This window comes from Bos taurus, chromosome X, assembly GCF_002263795.3.
Source record: "Bos taurus isolate L1 Dominette 01449 registration number 42190680 breed Hereford chromosome X, ARS-UCD2.0, whole genome shotgun sequence".
Taxonomy (NCBI): domain Eukaryota; kingdom Metazoa; phylum Chordata; class Mammalia; order Artiodactyla; family Bovidae; genus Bos; species Bos taurus.
Window position 1 is genome coordinate 61,244,197 of NC_037357.1, and position 21,358 is coordinate 61,265,554.

At 42.8% G+C, this 21,358-nt stretch overlaps 1 protein-coding gene across 5 annotated transcripts in view; it reads right to left on the reverse strand.

Moving 5' to 3' along the window:
• Positions 1-1,274: 1,274 nt before the first annotated feature.
• Positions 1,275-21,358, reverse strand: part of AMOT (angiomotin) — a 68,412-nt gene continuing 48,328 nt past the window's right edge. For 4 of the 5 annotated variants that reach the window (XM_005227926.4, XM_005227927.4, XM_005227929.4 and 1 more), the window contains 6 exons: positions 20,892-21,041; positions 19,951-20,141; positions 8,630-8,752; positions 7,489-7,721; positions 5,669-6,358; positions 1,275-5,078 (listed from right to left, as the gene is read on the reverse strand). In XM_005227926.4, the coding sequence (XP_005227983.1) occupies positions 4,981-5,078; positions 5,669-6,358; positions 7,489-7,721; positions 8,630-8,752; positions 19,951-20,141; positions 20,892-21,041 (1,485 nt within the window). In that variant the 3' untranslated portion in view covers positions 1,275-4,980. The remainder of the gene's footprint in view (positions 5,079-5,668; positions 6,359-7,488; positions 7,722-8,629; positions 8,753-19,950; positions 20,142-20,891; positions 21,042-21,358) is intronic. The other variant, NM_001206309.1, reaches the window with a different exon arrangement.

Genomic DNA, 21,358 nt, shown 5'->3' on the forward strand with positions numbered 1-21,358 from the left:
AACTAACACAACATTGTAAATCAATTATTCTCCAATTAAAAAAATACTGATATGTATACATGCTCCTACAATGTGATCTTAGTCACTTTTGAAGGAACACCTGCTTTTTCTGTCCACAAATGATTGCTCATTAAGAACTAGATGTAATATATTTCTGAAAGGAATGCTTCACAAAGCTTTGTAAGAAGGTGTGGTTAACTTTAATACTATCTTCTTTTTCCTGAAAAAGAGGAGTGGGTTTTCACACATACAGTTAATGATAACCCTGTATGTGAGACAGCAAAAGAGACACAGATGTATAGAACAGTCTTTTGGACTCTGTGGGAGAGGGAGAGGGTGGGATGATTTGGGAGAATGGCATTGAAACTTGTATAATATCATATATGAAACGAATCGCCAGTCCAGGTTCGATGCATGATACTGGATGCTTGGAGCTGGTGCACTTGGAAGACCCAGAGGGATGGTATGGGGAGGGAGGAGGGAGTGGGGTTCAGGATGGGGAACACGTGTATACCTGTGGCGGATTCATGTTGATCTATGGCAAAACCAATACAATATTGTAAAGTAATTAACCTCCAATTAAGTAAATAAATTTATATTTAAAAAAATACTCATCATAAATATAGAGGGAATTCAGCCCAATTTAATAAAAAAATAAAATTTAGAATTGGAATTAATTCTATACCTTCTCCCTATCCATTCTGCACCACTCAAGACGCCCAATGTCACTATGAAAACTGCCATTTCAAAGCCTGTGGGGATCTTATCCTCCCAGGTCAGGCTGGGACTCGACGGTAAACAGGAGGCACAGAGAGGGAAGTGTAAAGGCAGCTTTAACATCTTCAGTGAAAAGAGCCAACTTGTTTGTGGGTTTGATTTGCTTTTAATAACAAGCTCCCTCAACCAAAACTGATGAATTGGCATAAGAACAAGGGTACAAAAGGAACATCAAGGGGCCTTCCAAAATGTTAACCCAAGGATGAATTCTCTGCTTTGGGTGGCCATCACTTTATCCCTTGGAACCAGGAGATAAAAAGATGCAAAGCTTTTAATATATGCTGCCTGAATATATAAAGGAACCAGTTAGACCATGTGGCCCATGGTGATGTTGTCTTAATACTTTATAATCACATTCCATACTTTAAACAAATGCAAAGTCTGCCACATGCTGCCCTTCAAAGGCAATTTCACTGGATACCGAATTGAAAGTAATCACTGATACAGCATAAATAAAGCCTCTTCTGGGTAAACACCAAAGCATTTTCCACACAGTATTACATTTTAAAATAGCTAACTTTATTATCAGTGAAAAGATAGGCACAAAGTGGATTCAAACCTGCTTAACTTTATTGGAACTAGCTCAGTTGATTACAGAACAGGGTCTCCATCATTATGGGGCCACATACATTTTAAATCAAAGGTGATTTCTGTCCAGCCATCTGCCAACCTCAGCTATCCATTCTACAAACACATGCCATCACAAGGGAGGCCAGAAGGAGTTCTGATGGCTCCATGTAACCCATAGTTGCTACCAGAGAAAAATAAACAAACTCCCAACAGTTGTCTAACTGATGATGGATGGTACTTGGAAGATATATTTCCAAGGATCATGGCGGGCTGAAATTGGTGGCAATTAGCCCATAGCTGATGCCTTCCTTTGAAAACATGTTCAACAAGACTGCACACATTTTAAGTAACACATTCCAAATGTGAATGAGCAATTGAGATAATGAGATTGCATGGCTAACAGACAAGAGAATATCATTTATAAAAGTTAGTGCATATGTATACACTTGAAGCTGCCGGATTATGAGTGGTTAGGCTCTTGATAAAAAAGTAGTCTGCACAATCAGTTTGTTCATTTCTCAACTGGTGTCCCCACCCACTCTGTAACAAGAAAAAGAATGCACGACTGGGCTCTTGGTGTGTTTCCCATGGCAGATGACATCAGATATTTTAGGTTCCCACTATCCTGTCGTCCTGAAGCTCAAAAGCAGCACTGAGAATAAATCCTTCATTAAAACAATAATCAGATACATGGTCTTAAAATACAGCTCAAGCTAGTTTTATTTAATAAAAAATTGTTGATAGGAGTTTTATATCAAGTAATGTTTATTTTAATGAAGTTTTTCTGTACATGGGACACTGGTATACAACTGACTCAGAAGGTCCCCAGAGACCACCAGGCAGTACAAGTTAAGACAACAAGGTCACCCTCCTGTCCTGAGGTGCCAGTAAAATGCATAGATAAGTGGGAGTCCAGAAAAATCCCCAAAATGTTATTACTTCGACACAATCATGAAAAGGTGGCTAACTTGAGATTTCTCTCATAAACCTGAATTTTTAAAATGACACCTATTGAGATTTTCTGAAAAGGCTGGATCTATCCTCCCAGTAAACAGAAAACACTGACATGGACTTCTTCCATCTCTGAGATGTTCCGTATTACTTTAGCAAATTACCTGGGATTAAAAACTGAGCCAAAAGGGACTCCCTCTGGTGTGAGGGGGCAGAGAAGTTGTGAAAAGTTCAAAATAGTAGTTGGCCAAGAACTTCTTCTTTTCCTCAAAAAATAGGAGTCTAAAGAGATGGCTGCCACACAGTGTGGAATGTATGACATTTGTCACCTTACAAAATGTGATTAAAAGGATGGCTCCCAGAGCTAGCAAAAACTTGGCAATGTGTCATAATCATGAAAGGAGTAGATGAAATGTTGGTTTCTTCTTTTTCTTTTCTATTTATCTGAATAGAAAGTAGCAGTCCTGAGGTTTGCTACTTGTTGGTTCTATTATGTGAGGGTTTCCCCCCATGACTAAAGGGTAGTATAAGTGAGTATTAACACAACTGCACTTTTAATTTCCATTTGGGATTCAGTTGATGACTGAGGACTTGTGTAGGATGATCATTCATTTTTGAAAATTTCAGTCATGACTGGCTTAAAAGTTACATCACCTTCCCTCCTGTCTCCCCCTCACCACAGACAAAACAATTCCTTTCAGGAACAATACAAAAATATTGTTAAATATGCCATTCCTACATTAGCAGAGGAATCCTGTAAAATGATCTGATACCCAAACCCATAGCAAGAGAAGAAGTGAGGTTGATTTCTTAGGGGGATGTTTCACGTGACTCTTTTGAAATAAGGATCAGGAAAGCAAAAACCTTGCAAAAGGCACTGCATGAGAAACAAGAAATTCAAAACGTTGGACAAATTACTCAAACCAGGGACACTGTCCAAAACGCATGTGCCCTGGACTATGTTGGTGTCTCTTCTTAAACGGGAGCATTTTGTATAGAAAAAATGTTTCCCAAAATCAGCATGGTAACTGGCAGAGTGGAAAGCTGTAGTGTGGTCTTGAAAAAGTCACTTAACCTCTCCAGGTCTCAGATTCCTCATTACTAAAATGAGGGGGTAGGGCTATATAGCTAAAGTTCTTCCAGCCACTATGCCTCACAATGTAATATATCAGGCCTACTCTTCTATTAATCTGGTTTCTATCTAACACATCCCCAAACCCCTATGCCCCCCACCCTTATCTAACACCTCCCTTCCTTCCCTCACCCCCCACCCGATACCCCTGAAAACTGATCTTAATGACATTGTCTGTGGATCTGTCACCTTAATGAAGGGCAGAGAGGTGACAGAGCAGAGACCTGTGGCAACAGACAGCCCTTCTGTGTCCCTAGAGGCAGCCCAAAGGCAAAGCTTGGGGCTATGGCCTCATTGGTCCCTGCCCACACGTGTGCTTCCTGCTGCTCTCCAAAGGTGTTCCAAGATGAAGTCACTGGCAGTGTGAAGAGGTAGCTGAGAATAGTGCTGCAGCACCCTCTCCCCCGACTGCAGCATAGTACTTTGGGCTTCTGATGCTATTCCATCGGAGGTGATAGCCAAACTTGTCTTTTAAGACGTATGTGAAGAATTTGGGAAAACAACACGAGTTATTTCAACGCAGTCACCAGAAATTCAAAGCCTTCAACCTGTCAACAAAAATGCTTCGTCATTTTGCTAATGATTAGCAGTTTGAGACTAGCAGTTTGAGACTGGTGACACAGCCAGTGAATTTGTGCTGGAGAAGAAATAAACACTGAGCAGCTTGGTCTCAGGAAAGGCAAGCAAGCTGTGTTCCTGGCTCCACACAGACTACACAAGTCTGTGCACAGCACCTCATGCAACTGTCCGTCAAGGCCTCAGGTGGTCTAACTCCCTAAGAGAGAAGTTGTGCATCACTCAGCTAATTTACTCTCCTAGCATCTGAAAGCAATATATTAATTATCCAAATGCATAAATTACTCCAGAGTATATATATGAATGTATGAACCTCCACGAGGGGAATCAAAAGAACCCACTTCCAAAGCACCACTGAAATAAAGATAAACACAATCTCCTGGCCCAGGGTAGCTGGGAAATTGGGAGGGGGAAATTAACTCCAGCACCCTTCCGCACCCCAATACTCCCTACCTTTTCTCCAGTTTACACAGCTTCTAAAACTATTCCCTTTCATGAGCCCAAAGCAAGAGGTCTCTCTGGATGCTGCCTAGGTGGTAACCATACAAAACAGCACACACCTCAATCCTCTCTGGCTTCCCACTTCTGAACTACATGTTACACACGGTCTTCCAAACATACTGTGCTCTTCTATAAAAGAATGATCTGGAATATGGAAATGCGAAACAAATTTCAGCACGTTGAGAACACTGATGTATATCCAGCTATTAACAGTCCTAGTAGTTGTATAAATCCAAACAATAAACTTTAGAGCACATTCAAATGGATCTGGCTTTAGAGGTACTCCCTAAGGGTACCAGAACAGACTGGAGTTCGTATGGTATTACCTAAGTACTATGTTGATTCAATAAAAAGTTCCTTTAAAAAAATCCCCTCCCCCAACCCTTGTCCTCACCCTCAAAATAAGAACAAACAAAAGGGAAGAATGATTAAAAGCATTCTTGCTGATACACTGCAGCTCTTGATTCGACCGTTTAGATGAGATATTCCACCATCTCTGTATCAGGCTCTTGTCCCAGGATCTGAATGGGAGTTTTTCTTTCCAGAGTGTTGGAGTGGAAAACAGAGCCATCTAAATGGAAATAAAGGTTTAGAAAACACTTAGTGACAAGGTGAAAACTCACATTTTATTCTCATTTAAAAAATTATTTTATTTATTTTTAATTGAAGGGTAATTGCTTCACAATATTGTGTTGGTTTCGGCCATCCATCAACATGCATCAGCCATAGGTATATATCCTCATTTCTTTAAAAAAAAAAAAAAAAAAAAGGTTTTGGCCACACTGTGCAGCATGTGGGATCTTAGTTCCTCTACCAGGGATTGAACTCACACCCCCGCGTTGGCAGCTCAGAAACATTCAAAATTTGAGAAATGGCTTTAGAGCCCATATTTAAGCCTACGGCAAAGTAAGACTGGCCCACTACCCTCTGCATCTTGCTCACCCAAGCATTTACTGTTACTTGGAAAATGACCTTGCCTCATCCCCATTCCTGTCCTGGAGAAGTCCTCGACAGACTCTCTGCCCTCATCTCTTCTGATGAATCTGCTTTAGCACTTGAAAAGTCCGGCCCACATGACCAACTGTGCCTACACATCAGGCCAACCCACCAATCCATAATTGAGGGCAAAACCCCGAGCTACCTGGCCCAGAGAATCCTTACCTGGCTTATCCGGATTGCAGCTCAGGCTTGGTGTAGACAAACGACGTGGTCCAGAACCGGTGGCTGGACTTGCAGGAGCCTCAGACTGAGCCAAAGCTGGAGCTGGAGTTGGAGCTGGAGGAGCAGCCGCAGCCGGAGCTGGAGTTGGTGCCTGAGTCTGAGCCGGAGCAGAAGCCTGAGCCGCTACTGGAGCTGGAACTGGAGTCGGAGCTGGAGCTGGAACTGGAGCCGGAACAGCTGGAGCAACCTGAATGGCGGTGGCAGCAACAGGAGCAACAACAGTGGCAGTGACAGCAGAGGCAGTAGCTGGAACTGGAGCTGCGGTGGCAGCTGGAGAAACAGCAGCAGCCAGAGTAGCAGCAGCAGTTGCTGGAGACGGGGTGGTGGCGGCAGCAGTGGCCGGAGCAGTGGCAGCAGCAACAGCCACTGGAGCAGCAGCTACCATGGTGGTGGTGTTGGTGGCAGCGGCGGCAGTGATGGTGGCAGCAGCAGCGGCAGCAGCAACTGGAGCAGGAACAGAGATGGGAGCTACAACGTTGGTTTTGTTGGATTCTACTCCCCGTTCCGTTTGGGTGCTGCAGTCCCGGCTGCCTGTCTTGGAGTGAGCTGACAGCAGGGGAGTTGAGGGCGGCACAGGTGAAGGGGTGGAAGGAACTGACTCAGCACGGTAGTCTCCAGCCAGGAGGATACCTACCAAAGAAAGAAGGAGAGAACTTAGAAAACTACAGGCTATTCCAATAGACACCTGATGACCTCTTCTTCCTTGCAGGAGGTTCAGGAGGAAATAGGAACAGTTCCAAATTCTTTCCTTGTGCCTCCAGGGAACCCAGGAATTAGTTTGTCAGGCACCCCCCACCAGGGCTGGCTCAAAGTTTCTTTCAGACGGGGCAGATCCCTTCTGGTTCTCATTCTCTAACCCCCAGCACAACATATTAAACCTTTAAGTGTCCTGGGTATCTGTTTTGATTTATTTTTCCAATGGTGATTGATTTCCAACAAGCTGTCAGAATGCTTCTGCTTGGTTCCACTTGTAACCAACACTAGCTATTAGCAGACAGCTGAAAAGGACTGAGGCAAGGATTCTGTGGTCACAGATGGGTGTGATGCTAATTGTGTGATCTAAGGCTCTCATCCTGACCATGGTCCCCCAAATACCTACTCTAACCAAAGGACAGTGCAAGTGTCAGAGGACCAAGAGAGGTATTAGAATCAACAAAAAGAGCTAAAATAAAAAAAATATAAAGAGCGAGCTTGTTTCCTCAGGCTCTAAAAAATGTGCCTTGTGGTATCCACAAAAGTTCTGGGGTTTTGATTAGAGGGGAAGGAATGGACAGGAATGGAATGAAAAAGTACATTCTGTTCTCAGAACATTCTGGTAACAAAAACCTGCCACCCAGCTCCACTTAGGTTAACTAGAACTCTTCGTCCTCCTATTATATGGGAGAAAAGAACACAGAAAAAGCTGGAATTTTGAAATGGTGAATGATACGAAAGCCACATGGGCTTTGGACAAAGACAAAAGGTTCCACGTGGCAAAAGCCAAAGCTGAGGATTTTTAAGAGGAAATTGACGTTATCTTCCTTCCCAAAGAGAACTTGGGATTCTTATCAGCCTGTGGCTTCAACCAGTGTTCTCTCAGTGAGACTTCACACTTTCCGCTAAATATGTAGTCAGCCTCTCAGGATGACAAAACTGAACCTGGTGTATCTTCCTCTCTAAAATCAGGACCATCACTCCTTCTCATTGCCATGTGGGCATGTATCCCAGTCAGGGTTCTCTCTGAACATGTCACTTTAATCTGCTGTGTTTACTGTCATTACCTAGGCTCCCCTTCCAGCTCTTGTCATCCCGCTTCTCTTCCATGATGGGGGTGCCAGTCAGGGTTGAAGAATGGGAGAGCAAGCCTGATCCAGCATTGGAAATGGACATCAGCGACTTTGCTGGCCGCATGGATGACAGCTGCTCTGTCTTACTCGGCTCCTTCCGGGAACGCTGCTGGAGTACTTTGATCATGGCATCCTTCTCAATAATCTGGGCATGGAGGGTCTTAATCCTAAGAGCCAAAGACAAAAAATGTATAAAACATTGCTGCCACCTCTAGGTTCTGATCTCACTACATGCGTGGACTTGAGCTTCTGTTTTCTTTTTCTAAAAATCTTTTTGGCAGGCCATGCCGCCATGGTTTGGGGATCTTAGTTCCCCAACCAGGGATTGAATCTGTGGCCCCTGCAGTGGAAGCGCAGTTCTAACCACTGGACAGCCAGGGAGGTTCCCCATTATCTTTTCAACTAAGGGGTGGTCTACTTATTTCTGAGTTGTAAGACAAGAGACAGTGTCTTGCAACAATTTTTAATGCACACCCAAATGGGCACAGCAGATCATCCAGGAGTTATTGCTTAAACCTTAGGAAGCCAAAGAAAAAGTATCTGTGAAAAGAAAGGCTGTATGTCAGAGAGTAAACTGATGCAGTAGGTACCACAGATAAGAATCAATGGAAATGATGAGTCAGTCAATGAGAACTTCTACGAATGGGCTACAACTTGGGCTAATAAGTAAGTGACCATGAGCTTATGAGAGACATCAGATACCCTATCTCCCAGTTTGAGTGGATGCTCTTTTGCCAAGCACTTTACTGTACCACAGAGTTGAGGTGCAATCCTAGAAAGAATACCCCAGAGTGCAAATACTAACAATTCAGTTCTGGCAGAGGGCCTATGGAAAGCAATTACCAAGGACAATGAGGAAAGCAGTATTACTTGGAATTCCAGAGTTAGAATAATCAAGGTAAAGGTCATTCCATCTCAAATCCTAAATAACAGGCTGGGAGCGGGGAAAGGGGTGGAGGAGGTTGCCTTATCAGGTGTGCCTGCAGTGAATGAAGATGCTTGCTCTTCCCTACTGACCTATCTGGTGTCTCTGCACCAACTCTCAGATCCACCAGAGTCCAGATCAGCATTTTACCTGCCCTCCATGTCAAGGCAACGCTTGTTAGCCATCAAGATTTCTTCTTCCTCCTTCTGGATGCGAGCTTCTAGAGCCGTGTCATAGCTGGTATTAGGAGAGTGACTGATGACTGTTGTGTCCCTGGGAAGGAAAATGGCAGTGATGATGATGGGAGGGCAACAAAACTGATGAACCCTATCTCCCTCCTAAGTCAAATGTATTGTCAGAAAGTCCTAAACTAAAATCAAACTTATCAGGAATGGTGGCTTTCTGGGTGACTTACTGGTAAGAATCAGTGATGGATTCTATGAGAGGTGCACAGGCTTGCCTTCAGAACTACATAGTTCTGCCAAAACCTCTGGCAGAAAGTACCTTCAAGTTTTTAGATCATGGCCAGGCAATAGGAAGACATTTATTTTTTAACTTTATAGTATTTATATTACATATGCGAAATGCCCATTTTATTCTCATGACAGTCATGGAGAGGAAAAAACTAGACTTTGAAGGAAGTCAGAGAATGTACCAAATTGCTGTTGCTACATTGAACAGCAGTAACTCTACCTGAGTGTTTGCTAAAAATGAACTCTAGACATGTCAACAGACCAGTTCAGGTAGGGCATGGGAACTGAGTGAGAAGCAGAGTCTTTGAGTCAGTGCCACTTGATTCCTACTGAAGCTACATATGAAACATTCTCGTGCCAAATCAGTGAGTCCCCCTCAACTGACTAGTCTCCTGCCAGCGTCCCAACTGCCTGAGGGACCATCATGTTCCATCTGAAAGTGTCTCAGGCCATTAACTCAAAGAGTAACTAACAAGGAGAAAAGTATGTGTGTGTATGTGTATGTGAGAGAGGTGAGGGGTGGGGGAGAGACATGGAGAGGAAGGGAAAGGATGTAACCCATAGACAAGGCTGATGTTTAAACAGCACAAGTCAAAGACACATGGGAATCCTATATCCTCCTGATAAGTGATATCATGCATCTTTCTTTAGTTCATTTAGAACTAGTGGTAGAGAAGAGAAGGAAGAAAACTGGATCTTACTTGAGTAACTTGGAGGGAAAGAAAAAGGAATTAGGAAGAATGTTATAATAACATTGGTTTTAAAGAAAACCAGACAATGGGCTGAGAAAACAGTGACCGGCACTGCTGTGCGATACTTCCTCTGAGAATGAGAATCTGCAGGAGAACTCCAGGCAGCTTTTGTGCTGGCAGCTAGTTACGTCCTGTGAGCTTAGAGACTGTGACCAGTGCAGATGGCAGTGAAGGGGCACGGGAAGGAAGAGGCAGAAAGTAGATATTAAAGTTGGGATACTTTGGAGAGCTTCTGCAAAATTAAGAGTTCCCCCAAATGCTTGCCCCTTATACATGAGGTGGGAAACAATGTACCTGAATTGTGAAGTAATAGGAGAACAAGAAGGGAAAGGACCACAGTGGCTTTCATCATTTGCTAAATTAAAAATATTTTAGCATCTCAGAATTCGGAGAAGGCAATGGCAACCCACTCCAGTATTCTTGCCTGAAGAATCCCATGGACAGAGGAGCCTGGTAGGCTACAGTCCATGGGGTCACTAAGAGTCAGACACGACTGAGCAACTTCAGTTTCACTTTTTACTTTCATGCATTGGAGAAGGAAATGGCAACCCACTCCAGTATTCTTGACTGGAGAATCCCAGGGACAGAGGAGCCTGTTGGGCTGCCGTCTATGGAGTCGCACAGAGTTGGACACGACTGACACGACTTAGCAGCAGTAGCAGTAGAATTCTACATTTGCCCTACTGCAGTTCACTTGCTTGTAATCCTACTTTGAATGGCCTCTGTGTCCCAAAGTATGCAAAAGAAACCAGCGTTGTGTAGTGTTGAGAGCACAGACCCTGACTGTAGACCCGGTCAGGGTCAAGTTCCACTTTCCCAAGTCCTCTGCCACTAACAAACTCTAAGAGCTCAGGAACTGGTTAACTGCCCTAAGCCTCAGTCTCTCTGTATGCAAAACTGAGATAATAATTATACCCATATCTCATGGGATGGGGAGGGGAGGGATAAAATGAAAGTATGCATGTAAGACATGCAGTGCCAGGCACAGGAAAATCCCTCAATAAAACTATCCATTATTAAGAGAGAAAAGTATAGGTAGAAAGAGAATTGCCTACAAGAGAGTATGAGTTGAATGAATTCCAGCTCTAGGTATGACCCTGGAGGAGTTCCCCGCAGTGCAGAGTTCCCATGTGATGGCCTGGCTCTGTCACTGGGGGAGCCAGTGCTGGCTTCCTGCCACTTTCATTGCATAAAAGACCATTTTGGGGACACACAGCCCTGCCAGCTAATTGATATGGACACTGTGAACTCCTCAGGAATGGAGCCTGAAAATGTGGGGCACTTAGTGAATTCCTACAGAGCTGCCAGGATGGCCTTCAACATCAATCTTCCTTCTAGACCAGGGCTACCAGGCCAGTGGCTTAAGCCAAAGCAAGTGGGCACAGTGCTGGAGGGAGCAACTTGACCTGCTAACTTCCAATACTCTGACCATACCCAGCAGAGAGATACTGGACTTGAAATGACAACCTACAGACCCCAAACCCAGATACATGAATTTACTATCCTGCATCTCAAATTCTTAAGTAAACTGTTTCTGGCAACTATCGTTCCAATCATCTTCTCTCTCCTTCCTCTGTCTGACAAAGTTATCCCTGTCACATTACTTACATTGCTTTCTAGAATATCACCCATGACCTCCTAATTAAAACATCTAGCGGCCTTTTAAACTTCCAGGCCATCTTTTCCTATCAGTAGCAGCCTTTTGTTTATTTAACATGGGAACTCAACCATGAGTGGAGCACTGTGTTTGAAGTTCCTGGGAGGCTGGAGAGTGACTGGACATGGATAAGACTAGTCCCTGAGTGCAGGGAACATGCAAGGGGAGGGGGAAAAAAGTAAAGAATTAACTACTACAGAAATGAGTTTGGACTTAATTCCAATAGGCACTGAAGATTATTAGAGCTTTTCAAGGGAATGAAATAATCCAGGCTGTGTTTTAGGAAGACAGCTTTATCTCTGCCGAAATGTGATGGAGAGATGAAAGGAACCATAACACTAGAATCAGGCAGGCCAGTCAGAAAGGTTATAATCCCAGCAACAGATTTTGAAAATGGGACCCAGTGAAGTGGCACAGGAAATGGAAACAGGCTACAGGAGGCAGAATTGCTAGAACTTGGAGACTATTTAAATGTGGGTGTTAGGGAGATGGAAGAATGAATGAGGACTTTGTTGTTTCTAATTCAAATGACTAGAAAAGATGGCATACTGCTCTATTTCTGTGATAGGAAACCAAGAACTTTTCTCTCTCTTTCTTTCTTGGAAAACGCTATGAGTTTTGATTTTAGTTACAGTGGAGTTAAAGTATCTTATTGAATAGCCATGACAATACACAACAAGTTGTTGAAAATTCTAACTTTAATCTTAGAGATGTCAGATTTGAAGCTAGAGTAGTCAGTTCAGTTCAGTCGCTCAGTCGTGTCTAATTCTTTGCAACCCCATGAACTGCAGCACGCCAGGCCTCCCTGTCCATCACCAACTCCCAGAGTTCACCCAAACTCATGTCAATCCAGTTGGTGATGCCATCCAGCCATCTCATCCTCCATCATACCCTTCTCCTCCTGCCCCCAATCCCTTCCAGCATCAGAGTCTTTCCCAATGAGTCAACTCTTCGCATGAGGTGGCCAAAGTACTGGAATTTCAGCTTTAGCATCAGTCCTTCCAAAGAAATCCAAGGGCTGATCTCCTTCAGAATGGACTGGTTGGATCTCCTTGCAGTCCAAGGGACTCTCAAGAGTCTTCTCCAACACCACAGTTCAAAAGCATCAATTCTTCGGTGCTCAGCTTTCTTCACAGTCCAACTCTCACATCCATACATGACCACAGGAAAAACCATAGCCTTGACTAGACGGACCTTTGTTGGCAAAGTAATATCTCTGCTTTTAAAAATGCTATCTAGGTTGGTCATAACTTTTCTTCCAAGGAGTAAGCGTCTTTTAATTTCATGGCTACAATCACCGTCTGCAGTGATTTTGGAGCCCCCAAAAATAAAGTCTGACACTGTTTCCCCATCTATTTCCCATGAAGTGATGGGACCAGATGCCATGATCTTCGTTTTCTGAATGTTGAGCTTTAAGCCAACTTTTTCACTCTCCTCTTTCACTTTCATCAAGAGGCTTTTTAGTTCCTCTTCACTTTCTGCCATAAGGGTGGTGTCATCTGCATATCTGAGGTTATTGATATTTCTCCCGGCAATCTTGATTCCAGCTTGTGCTTCTTCCAGCCCAGCGTTTCTCATGATGTACTCTGCATATAAGTTAAATAAGCAGGGTGACAGTATGCAGCCTTGACGTACTCCTTTCCCTATTTGGAACCATTCTGTTGTTCCATGTCCAGTTCTAACTGTTGCTTGCCGACCTGCATACAAATTTCTCAAGGTGCAGGTCAGGTGGTCTGGTATTCCCATCTCTTTCAGAACTTTCCAGTTGATTCTGATCCACACAGTCAAGGGCTTTGGCATAGTCAATAAAGCAGAAATAGATGTTTTTTCTGGAACTCTCTTGCTTTTTCAATGATCCAGCAGATGTCGGCAATTTGATCTCTGGTTCCTCTGCCTTTTCTAAAACCAGCTTGAACGTCTGAAAGTTCATGGTTCACATATTGCTGAAGCCTGGCTTGGAGAATTTTGAGCATTACTTTACTAGCGTGTGAGATGAGTGCAACTGGGTGGTAGTTTGAGCATTCTTTGGCATTGCCTTTCTTTGGGATTGGAATGAAAACTGACCTTTTCCAGTCCTGTGGCCACTGCCGAGTTTTCCCAATTTGCTGGCATATTGAGTGCAGCACTTTCACAGCATCATCTTTCAGGATTTGAAATAGCTCAACTGGAATTCCATTACCTCTACTAGCTTTGTTCATAGTGATGCTTTCTAAGGCCCACTTGACTTCACATTCCAGGATCTCTGGCTCTAGGTGAGTGATCACACTACTGTGATTATATTCGTCATGAAGATCCTTTTTGTATAGTTCTTATGTGTATTCTTGCCACCTCTTCTTAATATCTTCTGCTTCTGTTAGTTCCATACCATTTCTGTCCTTTATCAAGTACATCTTTGCATGAAATGTTCCCTTGGTATCTCTAATTTTCTTGAAGAGCTCCCTAGTCTTTCCCATTCTGTTGTTTTCCTCTATTTCTTTGTACTCATTGCTGAAGAAGGCTTTCTTATCTCTCCTTGCTATTCTTTGGAACTCTGCATTCAGATGCTTATATCTTTCCTTTTCTCCTTTGCTTTTCACTTCTCTTCTTTTCACAGCTATTTGTAAGGCCTCCTCAGACAACCATTTTGCTTTTTTGCATTTCTTTTCCACGGGGATGGTCTTGATCCCCATCTCCTGTACAATGTCATGAACCTCCGTCCATAGTTCATCAGGCACTCTATGTATCAGATCTAGTCCCTTAAATCTAGTTCTCACTTCCACTGTATAATCATAAGGAATTTGATTTAGGTCCTACCTGAATAGTCTAGTGGTTTTCCCTACTTTCTTCAATTTAAGTTTGAATTTGCCAATAAAGAGTTCATGATCTGAGGCACAGTCAGCTCCTGGTCTTGTTTTTGCTGACTGTATAGAGCTTCTCCATCTTTGGCTGCAAAGAATATAATCAATCTGATTTTGGTGTTGACCATCTGGTGATGTCCATGTATAGAGTCTTCTCTTGTGTTGTTGGAAGAGGGTGTTTGCTATGACCAGTGCGTTCTCTTGGCAAAACTCTATTAGCCTTTGCCCTGCTTCATTCCATATTCCAAGGCCAAATTTGCCTGTTATTCCAGGTGTTTCTTGACTTCCTACTTTTGCATTCCAGTCCCCTATAATTAAAAGGACATCTTCTTTGGGTGTTAGTTCTAAAAGGTCTTGTAGGTCTTCATAGAACCATTCAACTTCAGCTTCTTCAGCGTTACTGGTTAGGGCATAGACTTGGATTACTGTGATATTGAATGGTTTACCTTGGAAACGAACAGAGATCATTCTGGCATTTTTGAGATTGCATCCAAGTACTGCATTTCGGAGTCTTTTGTTGACCATGATGGCTACTCCATTTCTTCTAAGGGATTCCTGCCCGCAGTAGTAGATATCATGGTCATATGAGTTAAATTCACCCATTCCAGGTCATTTTAGTTTGCTGATTCCTAGGATGTCTACATTCACTCTTGCCATTTCCTATTTGACTACTTCCAATTTGCCTTGATTCATGGACGTAACTTTCCAGGTTCCTATGCAACATTGCTCTTTACAGCATCAGACCTTGCTTCTATCACCAGGTCAGGGGTGGCAGCCAGGAGGAGCTACCCCATGCCCGACGTCAAGGGCAGCGGCCAAGAGGAGCAACCCAATGTCCAAGGGGCAGTGGCTGCGTGGGTACAGGAGGGTGGAGAGGAGCTACTCCACATTCAAGGCCAGGAGGGGCGGCTGTGAGGGGATACCCCTCGTCTAAGGTAAGGAGCAGCGGCTGCACTTTGCTGGAGCAGCTGTGAAGAGATATCCCACGTCCAAGGTAAGAGAAAACCAAGCAAGACAGTAGGTGTTGTGAAAGGCATCAGAGGGCAGACACACAAACCATAATCACAGAAATCTAGTCAATCTAATCACACGGACCACAGCCTTGTCTACCTCAATGAAACTAAGCCATGTGGGGCCACCCAAGACAGGAGGGTCATGGTGGAGAGGTCTGACAGAATGTGGTCCACTGGAGAAGGGAATGGCAAACCACTTCAGTATTCTTGCCTTGAGAACCCCATGAACAGTATGAAAAGGCAAAATGATAGGATACTGAAAGAGGAACTCCCCAGGTCAGTAGGTGCCCAATATGCTACTGGAGATCAGTGGAGAAATAACTCCAGAAAGAATGAAGGGATGGAGCCAAAGCAAAAACAATACCCAGTTGTGAAGCTAGAGTAGAGAGCAAGATAACTAAGACAGAAGGTAGAATGAGAGGAAAAACTGAGAAAGGAACTGGAGAAAGGTCTCCACAGTGCAAGATTAGATAGACATGCATAAGAAGTGTGACCAGCTTCTACCCTCTGCTATCTATTTCTTTACTTCCCTCTTTCCCAGATGTACTTGGTCCCAAATAAAAGTGAAACACTGCACATTTGGAGAACAGTAACAACCTGATTTAGCAAGTGCAAAGAAATAAGTTACATGGTTGGTCAGGTGTGTTATCTTTTTGTCTTTTTGCTGCTATTTAGAAATAGATCACCATTTGTGAGCTGAAACTAAAAATCTGCATTGCCAAATTTGTTCTTCTTAGATGAACTCCTACTTGCTAGTAATTTCCCTCATCTACATTAGGCATCTAGAGGGGAATCTTTAGGAACACAATAATATGAAGTTATAATATAGGCTATGTTATTGAGATTATTTATAATAGTCTAAGAAATTAAATAAACCTCAAATAGCAACTCTCAAATGGGGATAATCCCTATTTCATCACCTTTGAAATCATCCTATATGGGGCACAGCAGAATATAGCAGTTAAGTTGTCAAAAATGCAGATTTAAGTCCTGGTTCTTCTGTTTTTTAATAGTTGTATCATCTTGGGGGAAGTATTTCATCTGTCTGTGCTTCAATTTCCTTGTCTATAGAATGAAAACTAGTACTTTGCTCAAAGGATTATCATTAAGATAAGCAATAATTGTAAAGCACTTAGAAGAGCATCTTATAGTAAACACTACATGTGATTTCTTGCATTGACAGCTTTCCCTTTGACAAGAGATGTTTCATAGAATCAAAGTGCCACAATGAGTATAAACAGAAAACCTAATGTCTTCTCACCTGAGAAAAGATAGATGTCTATTTTTGTATTAAAAATCTGTATTTTATTATTCACAGTGGCCAAACACTGGAAACAATCTCAAAATCCATAATCAAATGAATGCATAAAGTGTGGTACATCCATGTGATGGAACACTACTCAGCAATAAAAAAGGAGCAGACTATTAATATACACATTAATTTAGAGGAAGCTCAGAGTAATCATGCTTAGTGAAAGAAATTTAAAAAAAGAGTACATACTATATGGCCTTTTAAAAAATATGACATTTAGGATTTTTTTGCAAAAACAAACAAACTTTTTGGCCAACCCAATGTTGGGCAATGTTGCAAGTTTGCCAACGGAAAAGGCAAACTTACAATGACAAAGAACAGATGTTGTCTGGGGTCAGGCATAGGAGGAGGGGTTCGAGTTAAAGGGGCATAAGGACACTTTAGAATGTGTCCTCTATTTTGATAGTGGATACATATACAATAATATCTTACATTATTGTATATTATTACCAACATTCACCAAATCAGACACTTAAAATGAGTAGTTTTTAAATAGGTAGCTTATACTTCAATTGAAAAAAATTCTGCAACTACCATTGACACCACCAAAGCAACATTTCCTAATCATGAAACCTGTTATTTACCTATGAGCTATTATTTTAGGAATATATTAAGTTTGGGATACTAGCAGAATACACAGAAGAAACCAAGCAGGCCATTACAATGTGACACTAGATTTAAGGATTTAAATTGTAGTGATAAATAATTTGTCCTTCTTTCATTTCTTTTCTCCTTCTTTCATTTTTTGTCCTTTCTTTCTTTCCTTTATCACTCAAACGTATGTTGAGCACTTTCTATCTGCAGCCAATAGCCTAGGCACTTAAAAATTATTCTGAAAGAAAATAATATATAAAGGCTTTACTACAGAAAGGGGCAAAGAGCAGAACCTTGGTCAATACATTAAGGATTGGGAGGAGGGAAAGTGAAATCATTGGAGAGAAAATAAATGGCAAGAGAAGTTGAAAGGGAAGGCAGAAAAGCACACAGGTTCTGAAATAAAGTTTTCTGAATGCCAGTTTCCAAATCTGAAATCTCATAAAGAAAGAAAGGAGGAAAAGGAGACCAATCTCCATGGCAGAGCATAAGATGCAAATATTTGGAAAATAGTATAATCTTAGCAATAGAAGGGTCTGGAGGAATCACCTAGTCCAATTCTCTCATTTTACAGGAATTCAAATATAATCTCTCAATCTCTCATGTGGGTTGTATTAATAGGCATGCAAAAGGTACACAGTCCAGATATGGAATGTTTATCCAGGGAACTATTACAAAGTGTTCCTACTAGGTGGGAACTGGCTGCTTTTTATCATTAAATGATAAGCATGCCCATTTTACTGAAAATAGTGATTACATGGAAACTTTCTACCTGGTAATTTAAAGGAATTCAATTTAAATTAAATCTCTTTTACGGGAGCCAACAGACTCTGGAAAGAAATCCATCTGAAAGGGGATTCTCCCCATATTCTAAACTTTCCAGGGAGGCAGGAAAGGGGTAGTTTCTTTATATAAGGCCCCAAATGACAACCTCCTACCATTCCTGAATTTTGACCTGGAGTCTATTCTGAAGTCAGTTTCAATAGCAAACTTCCCAGCACCAACATTTTCTCACACAGCACACCTTCATGAGCTCTAGCTTTCTAAGTTTCTGCCCAAAGATGACAAAAATGCCCTCATCTCCCTTTCATCGTTAGGGTTTCCTGAACAACCTCTGAACAAAGAGTGAGCACAGGTGTTTGCTTGGGAACCAGCAGCTAAAATTATACTTCATTCTGCTTCAAAGCTGCCTACAAACCTCTTGACCATCTTCCAGCATAGCTGGGGCTTCTATGCACTCTATTACTACACTGGCAGGTACTGAGCATACTGTTCTCAGAAGAAGAAAGAAAAAAGACAGGTAAGCTTAAGCCCACGAAGATCTCAAAATCAAGACACAGGCAATTTGTTTAAGGTTTATAGGAGGTATGTGAAAACAGACAGATCACATTAGAGAAATGTAAGCCATCTTCCTGAAGCACTGGGAATAGATTTACAAACCACCAGTCCAGCTTTTAAGCACTGACCTCCCTCTGATTTGGCAAGAGAAGGACTCAAAAATAAATGTATCCACCGCCCCCTCTACACATATTCCAGCCCAAGTCTGGCAACCACTGCCAGACTCTGCTGGCTTACCACATTTAGGAGAATGCTAAAACAACACCAGGATTTTTAATAACTTTCTGTGTAGAGACCTATCTGGGTGCAATATGCTATAGCCTGCCTCAGCTACCCAACTCCAGACCATGGCTCTGTTTCTATCTCCAACATGCACCATCTCCTGATTCAAATTTAGTTTTTGTTTCTTTCCCAATAGATGATTACAAACAGCAGCAAGACAGACAAACTGGATAAGAGCACAGTGTCCTCCAAAGACCAATAATAAATGTTTATAACGAGAAGAGGGGAAACACATAAAAGGCAAAAAAAGAAAAAAGAAAAAGCCTCCTGCCACTTTCTCTCCTTTACCAAATGGAATGTGACTGCTTACATGTGATGAACTCAGGGACACTGAGAATGCGGGCTTCAAATATAGACCTTCTCAAAGGGCACAGACAGATTCGGGTTCAGTACAACCTTCGGCATACCTTGGAGGAGCCAGAGCTATCAAATGGCAGTAGCCACTCCTGAGTGACATTTAGTTTTGGAGTGGCATTTCTCTGGAGAAGCTTTTATTCCAGTCCTGGGGCTAAACAAAGAAACCTACACATGTGGCTCAAAAAACCTGAGGCCCTGGGGAAAGAGATGTACACAACTTGATCCGGTCTGCAATTGTTTAGGCTCCTGAGGAAAGCTGAACTATGAGTCTAGAAAGTTCATCAGTAACTTGAATTTTCCAATCCCGTACCCTCAGCCCCTACAGTCATTCAGTCTCTGCATGTGCTGTGCAGTGCTAGTTGCCCAGTCGTGTCTGACTCTTTGTGACCCCATGAACTGTAGCCCACCAGAATCCTTTGTCCATGGGGATTCTCCAGACAAGAGTACTGGAGTGAGTGGCCATGCCCTCCTCCAGGGGATCTTCCCAAACCAGGGATCGAACCCAGATCTCCCACATTGCAGGTGGATTCTTTACCATCTGAGCCACCAGGGAAACCCCAGAATACTGGAGTGGGTAGTCCATCCCTTCTCCAGGGGATCTTCCCAACCCAGGAATCAAACCAGGGTATCCTGCATTGTAGGTGGATTCTTTACCAGCTGAGGTACCAGGGAAGGCCCAGTCTCTGCATTAACCAGATTAAAGAAAACTAAAAACCACACTTAAGCAGAAACCGAGAAAAAAGAAACACAACATGATGGGGGGAGGAAACACTGGAAAAACTATCACTCAGTCACTTTTCTGTTCTCCCCACCACCCCTGCCCTTCATGCCGAGATTTTACCAGCCAACTACTTACCTCTGAGCAGCTACAGTGGCCGCAGCATCCAGAGCAAAATGTCTCATCACATTCTCCTCCAAGTACTTCTGCTCCCACTTAGTCATGTCAGCTTCCAGGGCCAGGATCCTTTCTTCCTTCTCACGAAGGATTTCCATCAGTGCAGCGGCATTGTATTCTGAAACGTTGGTGGGCTGAGAGTTGCCCTGGCGCTGTTGGGGGAGATGCCAAGACCTCTGACGTTAGTGAGTTAGGACCATGGTGGGCCGAGTCCCATTTGAAGAGTCCTTATTTTTGGACAGGATTACTGCCCAAGCCACTTCAGTTTGGACTCCAATTCAGAAGCTAGGGAAATTCCTAGGACTTTCTACCTTAGGCTTGAGTATGTGACTCTGAACCACAAAAGGAGCCTGCCATATCAAATTGTCATGCTGCTCAGAAAGTGGATCATAGAAACAGAAATTAAAAATCTGGGATTTCATCTCTACCTTTCCTCTAAACTTGTGTGATCTTAAGTGAATCATGCAACCTTTCCTGGGTCTTGATTTTCTCTCATCTGAAATTGAGGAGATTGGGGCACTTCTCTGGCAGTCCAGTGGTTAAAACTCCATGCTTTCCACTACAGGAGGTATGGGTTCAATCCCTGGTCAGGAAACTAAGTTCTAAGATGCCAACCATGGGGCCAAAAAAAAAAAAAGTGAGATGTATGGCTAAATGACTCTTACGACCATTTCCAATCCTTAAATGTCCCAAAGTCTGTTTGTATAGCATTTTTACCTCTTATAAGGCATTAAGGATTGTGCTGCGCTAGGAAGCTAAGGAAGCCGACTATGTCTTTACAACTGGGAGCCGTTCTGGAGTAAGACCAGGTAGGGCAAGAGTGTATTTTTCGTTCTCATGTCAGACACTATCTGACAAATGGGCGATCAGGAGCCATCCCACTTTCTGGAAATTGTCCATACCTGCTGGATTCGGAGGGATTCCAGTTCTCTTTCCAGTCGTGTCCGGAGACGGTGCTCCAGCTGCTCTCGCTTTTCACATGCTGCCTGGAGCTGTACAAGAGCCTGCTGCATCTTTTCCACCTTATCTACATACACTTGCTTCTTCTTTAGCTGAAAATCCAGGTTGGGTGAATTGCAAGATGGAAGGAAAGAGAACAACAGGGTCAGTTATATAGAGCCCCCCAAATCCAGCCCTGTGTTTACATCTCTTCCTGTCCAGTTTCAGGAAAGAATGAATAGCAAGAAGATCCTTCATGAGTAGCAGGCTGCCTTGTGTTGACCATACATAGAATGTCTCAGCAGTTAGGAATTAGGAACTCCTTTTTTATCTCTCCCTCTATCTATGTTTCCCCCCAAGTCTATTTCTATCAAGAGAGTCTTTGCTAGCAAGCTCCTAAGATTCCCATCTATAGATGTCCTCACCTCTT